This window comes from Gobius niger, assembly GCF_951799975.1.
Source record: "Gobius niger genome assembly, chromosome: 7".
Lineage (NCBI taxonomy): Eukaryota > Metazoa > Chordata > Actinopteri > Gobiiformes > Gobiidae > Gobius > Gobius niger.
Genome location: NC_136858.1, coordinates 20,813,129 through 20,822,511, shown reverse-complemented (window position 1 = coordinate 20,822,511; position 9,383 = coordinate 20,813,129). Strand labels below are relative to the sequence as shown.

General features: G+C 39.2%; 1 protein-coding gene across 2 annotated transcripts; it reads left to right on the top strand.

Moving 5' to 3' along the window:
* The first annotated feature begins 5,581 nt into the window (after positions 1-5,581).
* On the top strand, positions 5,582-8,964 carry vip (vasoactive intestinal peptide). 2 transcript variants are annotated; one of them, XM_079560228.1, is made up of 6 exons: positions 5,582-5,720; positions 6,052-6,156; positions 6,738-6,809; positions 7,826-7,951; positions 8,299-8,410; positions 8,484-8,964. In XM_079560228.1, coding segments are annotated over exons 1-6 (426 nt in total). In that variant the 5' UTR covers positions 5,582-5,718; the 3' UTR covers positions 8,493-8,964. The 2 variants fall into 2 exon arrangements, with proteins under 2 accessions (XP_079416354.1, XP_079416353.1); XM_079560227.1 differs by having other exon boundaries at positions 6,738-6,842; positions 8,484-8,957.
* The last annotated feature ends 419 nt before the right edge of the window (positions 8,965-9,383 follow it).

The window sequence follows — 9,383 nt, the reverse complement described above, 5'->3', positions numbered from 1 at the left end:
AAAGATTTCATACGATAAACGGGTGAATGCCAGACTGCTCAATCCATTGCTACACCATATTTTTCTGTGTTCAATAGAAGGTTTGGAGAAATCTCAGTTTCATTTTAATAATACTCACACACGTGAACCATAAAATTAGATTTCCATATGTTGGCATACAATAATGGCATGAGGCCCAGAGCTTTCAACAGTTTTTTCAACTAAGGATACAATAGAAAGAGCTTTGAAATGTACCTAAATGGAATGAAGCCATTTTTGCGACCATTTGCTGAACTCATAGTTGACCGAATCAGAATGTCCACCATGGGAGGACATTTTGCCACCCAGCGGATGTCAAGATTTTTTTTCTTTTGTTTTTTTACTTTTTATGACTTTGGAAAGAAACACTTAAAAGATGTATTACAAAGTTGAATTGTAATAATATAATCTTCCCGAACACTGTAATCTGATTGGTCCCTTAAGGGAGCTGGACCAAAGTGCATCACGGGAAGGATTTTGCTGGTTAATAAGGGCTAATGATGGACGAGTGTGTGTCTGTTGTACTAATTAAAGTCTCAAGATGGCATTGTTGTATGTAATGTCTGCTGAGGGGCAGGAGGCAGGCCAAATGTATTTATGTCCTTAGTTCGTTTAGGATGCAATGAAGAGATCTGGTGGACTAATCCAAGTGAATGCAAAAAACAAGGCTTCCATTAGGGCTCCCCCAGAGACACTGGGTCTAGTTTGTGTGCGTACGTGTGTGTAGTAAAATGGTAACAGGTTTTAGATCAAATGACTTATAATATTGAAAAAGTGCAGGTAATTGTCAACAATGTTCCAACCCACTGTTTGCTTGCTTTGATCTGAAAATACAATATCCAATATTTCCAAAATCTGAATAATATACAAATACATAATTTTTGGATTGTCATTGACAGATGGGTGACAAAGGGTTCACAAACAAATAATTTTCTTTGGTGAAATGGTGCAAACATGAAACATAGACTGACCATAACAACAACATTGGTAAATTGTGAAGGCATGAAGTGAACCAAGATCATAAATGTTAGTTCTGTGCTGTCAAAGTGAATGGCGAATTTACAAATTACAGTAAAATGCAGGTGCAAACTTCTGATCTTGTACAGCATTTCTTCGGACTTCTTCATGGTCCAGCCCATTTCAGTCCTGGATATTGTTTCCCGTTGCAGAAAACCAGATTTTGCTATAGCATGGGAGCCAAGGAATCATTCGGGTGTCTAATCTCATCTGCTTGTGGCAATAATCCATCAACAACCCTTGTGAGTTTAGAAACAGTCTGACAGTTGACAACACTGAGGTCACTTACCAAGAGTTTGCTCATGTGCAAAACGAGTAGCACATGCAAAAGGGAATCCGTAGCGAAGTCATTTGCCTATTTTATCTTCATGCAGCATTCTCTTATTTAAATATGAGATTTAGGGTCCTAATACAGTAACATTTTCACACACATTTTCAAATGGTAAAATAGGTGTAGCATGCCCACAAATAGCTATGTGCAATTTTCTATCTTGCAGTTGTTGTTTAGTCTTGATAAATGACACCCTAGATATGGTATGTTTGCAAAGCATGCATGCATCTTCATTTTACTGCAACATGTCCATTGCTTAGACCACATACTGCCATTATGGCATAGGTTAAATATATAATTGTGTTATTTCTTAAAATTATTATTATTATTATACTTTTTATAATACAGCTATCTCAAGTTAGTGCGCTTGGTCCTGGTGGCCTATATATGTCAGAAAAGTTAATCTGATATACTAATGGAAAGTGATTACATTATGTTTATTTGACCTTTATGAATCTGGGATATAAATACGTCAATCTGAGCATTTAAGTTTGGACAGCTGCAACCTTTCTGTTTTAAAAATGAATGCTGCTATACATGTTCCCGGTGTCTGCCTTTGCCCCGCTATACACTCATGCACACAAACATGACAGAGACAGAGAGGCCTTGGTGGGTCCAGTCAGGCTGCCATGAGTAATCTACCATCATGGTCGTCACTGAGCAGTTCCATAATTGGATAATGTGGGGCAGAAGAGGCACTCAGCAGTGGGCCAGGGGATTCCCTAACCACACATTGAGTTGTGATGTAAAGACTCGTCGCACAGCTGCTCAGATTTTGTGATGTGGTCCAATCTGTAAGGGAGGTGCAATCTACAGACCAAATTTATAGCAAAAAGTCATTCCATGCTGTAGATTGTCTTTATTTGTTTATTTATTTCGTTGGTACTGTGCTTGATTTAAAAACATTAAGCAACAACACCAAGCATCTCCATGTTGGCTCGAGAGAGAATGGGGTGAGAGAGTTTAGGTGAGAAATCCTAACTGGAGATGGCTTAACTTAAGTTTTGTCCTGGTTGAGCTGGAGAAAGTGTCCTGTCATCCAGAATTTGATGTCTAAACTACAATTCAAAAGTGCATCCATTGGCCTTGAGTCATCAGGAGACATGGACATGTCTCCTGATGACAGTGCCAAGCAGGAACTTATAGAGGTTAAAACGCTCTAGACCTAAAATCAAATCCTGGGGCACACCACATGTGATCGTGGAGTCGGTATCTATACTAACCATAAATGCCCTGTCTGTGAAGTAGGATGTAAACCACTCATGAACAGCACCAGACAGGCCAAAAAGAAAAGAAAAGTGTTATCACTACTGGCCTCAGACCTGGCCTCAGAGGGAACTCACACAAGTTTAAGTGGAAAATCAAAGCACCTTCAGGTAAAACTGGGGACATGCAAATTGCATGGAAGTCCCCACTCGGCCAGAAGGCAAGATTGCTCACCGCTGTACTACTGTGCCACAGTTGATATTGTGATATTTCATGGTTATTTTTACAGTCTGCTTTACCTTTTGATTCACCATGAACAAAATATATCCTTCAAAGGTTTTCATACTATAAATGCAATATAATTGATTAATTGATTGATTAGTATGCACCTCTTTTACAAAAGTAATTAAGTTTAATGAGTTCTGGTAAATATGACTCTGTGGTTTACTCAGTGGTGATGCATCCAGCAATGACCTGGTCTGTTTCTGCTCCAAAGGAACGTCTCTGTCCTGGGCGCATTCCATCAACATCATCATAATAATAACGCTGCTGATGTTTCCTCCATCAGCTTCCTGTTCCTGGGGGGATCTGTCTCCCATCACCACTGTCAATTAGAGCAGCTCCTTCTCCCGTGGACTTCAGCATAATCCACTTTCTCACTGGACTGATCACATTAAGGTTTGGATGGTGCCATCATGGTTTAAGGGCCAAAAGGAGGCATGTCAACCACTGACAGTCATGAGAAATGGATGACCCGAGAAGATGGTGTCTCTATCAGAACGCAGCAAAAACATACAGAAATATGTCATGCTAGTGTTAGAGTCAAAGCGTATTGAAGCAATACATCATACACATTTTGAGCTTGTGCTTAAACAGTATAGCGAATATTCAAATTATTGCAAACCAATCAAGGTCTCTGTTATACCACTATGGCTTATAGCAGCACTGGACAATGGTTCATGGCCGAATACTTTTGGGTTAAAAACAGCATTTTTTCTGACCAAAACTACAATTGCATTTTCATACAGATTCAGAGCACTGTAAATGTATACATGTCCAGGAGCATAAACAATACATATTGATCAGATTGAATGTGCTAATGTAAAAAGATTTTAGTTACAGTTAATTTAAATGATAGGTTGTCCAGTTTGTTTTCATACATTTCTGCGAACTGCATTTGTGGATTCTGTGTTCCACATTGTTTTTCTGGATACTTTTGCACGCCTTTGCAATGTTTTTGTGGAGGTTTGGTGGATTTGTTTAGTTTGAGAGTCCAAAATGGTCCTGAAGAAAGCTGCTTTTTAAAGGTAAACAAAATGCTAGCTCATCAGCTAAACCCATTTGAGACCTACACATTTCTTCTTCTGAGAGAGGAGGCACCAAGAGCCCCCACACTTGCAGCACAGTGATGGCATCACAAGAGGAGCTACAGGAAACAAAAAAAAGGACAAATGAAGAGATGGTGAAAGACTGTTGTGGAGCGCAGGGAGCTGCAGGAGGAAGAGGATGGAGGAGGTAGGGAAGCTGACCAGTGCAGGACACCACGCTCTGAATAGGAACAAACCCATCAGGCAGTGCACCGTTTCAGAATATCTGAGGAGACAGAGGGCAGCCAGCCAGGCTTCTTCCGAGTGCTACCCGCATGGTCATGTGGCTCAGGTTGACACACAGTGGCAGCGCAGCTCAGTCGCAGCTGCTGAACACTATTTCATTGTATGCTCGTACAATGACAATAAAGCACTTACTTACTTACATATGTGTGTTTACAAAGACTGTTCCAACCAACAAATATTAAATGTAAATGCATCTTTTGGGTTGATTCTGTCCTCATATGCTATGTGTGTGATGGTTTGTGTATTGGCTTGTTGGTTTACATTTTCTATAATATATGCTCCACACAATCTGTTTCAAATCATCATAGATCATTTTGAAGACTTATGACGACTATATTGTCCATTGTTGTATGGTAAACAAAACAGTGCCGTCTGATGGTTGGTGCCTTCTTATTTGGGCACTGTGGGGAGAATCAGAAGTGCCTCAATGCTATGTATGTGGCAGTGCCTTTTGTTTTAAACTCAATGCAGTCCGAAAATAGTAGTCAGTGTTGGGCAAATACCCACCAGGACATTGTACAGTGTATTGTACTGGCGTGAAGTTGTAATCTGCACTTGTATGGATACAGCTGAAGCAGTAGACTTGGGATTGATGTCATGACAAGACAATGCAGAAGATTAGAAAAACATTTATAGATCTTTAAATCCGGGCTGATTCATTTCGAGTGAATCTAAAATTAGACAATTGATAAAGAGGTCATGTTTGAAGTACAGAACCAAACAAATACAAGCAATATACATAAAGTTGTAAAAGACAGTGGTGTATGGTGATCAATGTGAGAGGAAAATGATAAAGCACATGGAAAATGAACTATGCTAAAACGTTTTAGTAAGCTTGAATACTCAAAGACTGCAATTCTTTTTTCTTTTAATTGATGAGATAGTTTATTATGTTTCATGATGAATTTAGAAAGTCGTTTTTTTTTCTTAGTAAACACCACAATATGTGTGCTCTCAAACAGTTTATGTTTCATGATGAATTTAGAAAGTCGTTTTTTTTTCTTAGTAAACACCACAATATGTGTGCTCTCCAACAGACCGCATGCATAGGTCTTTATTTATAAATATTGCAATCTTACCAAATACCAATCCGCTGCCATGTCTGTAGGTCTATTTTCAACAGTAACTAAGTCCTGGTTGACTTGGTGCCTAGGATGAGTCAACTCAAAGATGCCTGAAATGCAATCATGTTCTTTCACAGAATAATTAAGCCTAAACAAGGAAGAAAGAAGAAAAAACTTGCTACAGTAATCTCACGGTAGGCCTGATGGATTCGACCATGAGCAATAGCAATGACGGAAGCGACGTGCTATTGACGTCTTAGACCCTGATCGAATCTGTGGTCCCGTTACACGGTATGAGAAAACCGTGGGGTGTATAAATGCGAGGAGCGCTAAAGGCGGACAGAGACAGAGAGAGCAAGAAGCAGCAGCGCCAAACCCATAGAGTGGAGATAAAGTGCAGAACAGCGTCAGCACCTTGGACAGCACCAGCAACACACCAGCAAGAAACCTTTGAGAACAGCCAAACTACATGTAAGTCACTTTGAAACTTTGGTCTACAAAATTCTATCTTTGGCGCACGAGACGTATTGTGACAAAATTCGCATATATGCGACCGTATAGTTACTGTAATGTTTTCCAGTTGGGTATATTCTCCAGCTACATGAATTTAAAATGTAATGTGTTTTTGTTTTTCTCCACAATACGTGGTTTACAAATGTATAACCATAGCGCCGTCGTGCGTAATTACGCAAAAAATTTTTATTTTCTTTTTTTCTGTGCTGTAGCCAGAGAAAACTTAAAAATCAATTTGTAGTGTAATGTAAATTCTGGGTTGATTTTTTTTCTCTCCCTTTCTATACAGGTGTAAAGCAATGTCCCAGCGGAACGGTCCCCAACTGCTGCTCCTAATAGCCCTGTGCAGTGTATTGTACTCCCGCACCCTAAGTCTACCATACGCATCAGTGAGGTAAGCGCAACAGGATCATTTACGCATGCTTGTTTATCTTTGCGCTTTGTTGTTTAGATGTCCTAAAACAAAACAAAAAAACTTTAGTGAACACACTCATGGAAGACCTCAGACACTTCAGAGCCTCGTAAAGGACAAATGTCTGGCGGCGCCGCTGATAAGATCGAACCACACCATGAGGAACATTCTACCCTGTAGCCAATAGTTTGCGGCTAACAGAACGGGGGAACTTGAGGGAAAGTTCGTCTAGTTTTCTAGATAGGCAACTAACGTGTTGCCAATTATTCAAACTCATCAGTTTCGTTCACAGGCGTGTTTTTCACTGTAACAGTCTAGCCTAAAGAAGAGCGTTTTGATCCCGGAAAATTGACGCACACACTATGTGATAATCTCGGAAGATAATTTCTTCATCCCCGTTCAATTTATCAAATAGCTAAATAGGCTAAAAATGTAGAAGGCTGAATGGCGCTTAAAAGGATTTCAGCTTCAAGCTAATTTATGGCATTGCACGCTCGCGCGCACGCTGCAATTTTCCTTTTTTTTTTTTTTGCAAAGAAAAAATATGTTTTTTGTTCATCTAGAACGACGAGGCACGCAGACGGTTTATTCACCAGTGGATACAGTAAACTTCTGGGACAGCTGTCGGCGCGGAGGTATCTGGAATCTCTCATCGGGAAGAGGGTCAGGTAAAGTGCGTTTAACAGTTTACCGAGGCTAACTATTGCGCGTAGGCTATATATATTTATTTATTTATTTATTTGATAGGGACAATGCACATTGAATATCTGTATTAACACAACAAAAACAGACGTAAATATGCCGGATTATAGCCACACGACTAATTTCCACCCGTAGTCCGTAGGCAGATACAGAATTACAGAATAAATCAAACTTTTTTTTTAAACAGTTAACTGAAAAAAACGAATACACCGTAATAATAATCATAATCATAATAGCATAGCGCTGAAGAATACGAAGGAAAAAAGCTGCCTCCTCATAGACATGGCTGTGCCTCTTGACATTGACACCTCTGTCAAAACTTCAGAGAAGATCAGCAAATCTGAAGATCTTGAAATCGAGGTTGAGAGAATGTGGGGATTTAAAACGTCAACTATTCCAGTGATTGTAGGAGCCCTAAGAACCACCAAGAAGGGAACTGATAAATATATATTTATAGAACAAATACCAGGCAACATCAACATCCATGAACTCCAAAAAACAACCCTCCTTGGCTCAGGGCTGTGAAATGAACTCTGCCAATATCCTAAGGCCACAGAGAGGACTTGGATGCTGGGAGATAAAAGATAAGACTGGAATACTAGTTCATCATCATCATCATAATAATAATAATAAGAATAAGAATAAGAATAAGAATAAGAATAATAAGAATAATAAGAATAATAATAACACATGAACATGTATTATAAATAGCCTATTGCCTACACCCTAACATGATCCACTTGCTTGAATTATAGACCTATTTGAGGACACCTGCAGACCTTATGACATTAACAGAAATACGATCTGAATTAGATGATGGCATATATTGTGAAGGATAACTGTGGTAAAAGGTTAATTTATGCTGTAGGAATTCCAATAGTAAAAGAAGAGGGCAGCTCTGAATTCAAAATAGCACGAGATAGCTCATTGTCTAATTGTGTTCCCGCAGTGATGAGCTTTTGGAGGAGCCAGTGAAGCGCCACACAGATGCCATCTTCACAGACAACTACAGCCGCTTCCGCAAACAGATGGCTGTCAAGAAGTACTTGAACTCAGTCCTGACCGGAAAGAGGAGGTAAGAAGTTCACCGATCTCAGATAACTTATTCATCAATATAGAAAGAGTGAAATGCTTTATTGTGTAAGACAGTGAGTGAATATAATCAAGTTTCAACATTTTACCAGTTTAAAGTAGTAGTGTAGAGAACACTGTTGTCTTATAAAGAAGCAAATCAAGGGTTGCATTTAGAAGAGGATCCTGAGTAAAACGTGCACATAAATGTGCAAACCATTAGAAATGGAGGCAGGTCCCTGCCCACACATTTGCAGCAACTTCTGGGAAGGACCCAATATACAGAAAGAATGGAACTTTGGTCAAATTATAATTGCTATTTTTAAAGTGGATGTTCTTGTGCATAAACAGCCTAGAAGACCCAATTAGCAGCGACTCAGATGAGTCAAGAGGTGAACCGACAACCTTCCAGGAGAGCTACGATGACCTCAATGTAGACCACTTCATCAATAACTTTCAGCTGGTACGCACGCCAAAGCATAGTTCTACAGTGTCCACTCCGTGCACTTTCACTGAATCTTTTTTATCTTTTACAGCCACTTTGAGAAGGAGTCCATGTAAATACCTCAAGCCATTCCCAAGAATCTTTTCCCTCCACCAAAAGCAACATATTCCAAAGGGACATGTGGAAATTAAATGAAGCGGCAGTGATGTGTGCTAACGTATTTTATTTTTCTGCTCTATCCATAAGACAATTCTTAGAAAACTCTGTAAGTCACACCGAGCAACACATATGACTTTTAAACATGGAGCACTAAGAAAACCAGGTTTGTTGATATTATTTCAAAGGTTGGCAAATCGTCCAGTATCCTATGTTTTCCATGAATTATCTTAAATGAATAGCTTTCTGTGTGTAACTCTCATTCACTTAGGAATATGTATGGATTCAGTCATGGTAATTTTGTCCAACTAATGCTTCCACTGAATTTCCAAAATGAAATAGTTATGGCCATTTGAGACACTTGATGTAAGACATTACAGCTTCCATTATCTTAATTGGTAAATCGGATTTTCTTTGTTGCCTTTTAAATGATCATTTATTCCAGGACATTCCAGGACTAACCTAACCCTAACCCACGACACCGAGGACACAACAGTGCTATCTGTAAAGCAGCATTAGACCATCAGCTGCACTATAAGACTATCTCTTCTTCATTGTGATGTATAACCAAGACTAAAAATACACATTAGAAAACCAACTGATCCCAAATAAAAGACAAAACAAAGGGTTCTTCATGGAATGGTCCTGGAATAATGCAAAGAGATACCAAAAAGTGTGTTGTTATTTTATTGAAAGCACTCTTGCAGAGTTTCATAAGATTAAAGTTCTAAGAAGGCATTGATGTTGATGTGTGGCGTGACAATGGAGCACATTTTGAAGATTCTGAGCATTTATCACTTTATACTGCAGACCAGTGGTCACCAACCAGTAGATT

Coding starts and splice junctions, on each gene's coding strand:
- vip (XM_079560227.1), top strand. Junction 6,843..7,825: donor CTCATCGGGAAGAGGGTCAG/GTAAAGTGCGTT, acceptor GTGTTCCCGCAG/TGATGAGCTTTTGGAGGAGC. Junction 7,952..8,298: donor GTCCTGACCGGAAAGAGGAG/GTAAGAAGTTCA, acceptor GTGCATAAACAG/CCTAGAAGACCCAATTAGCA.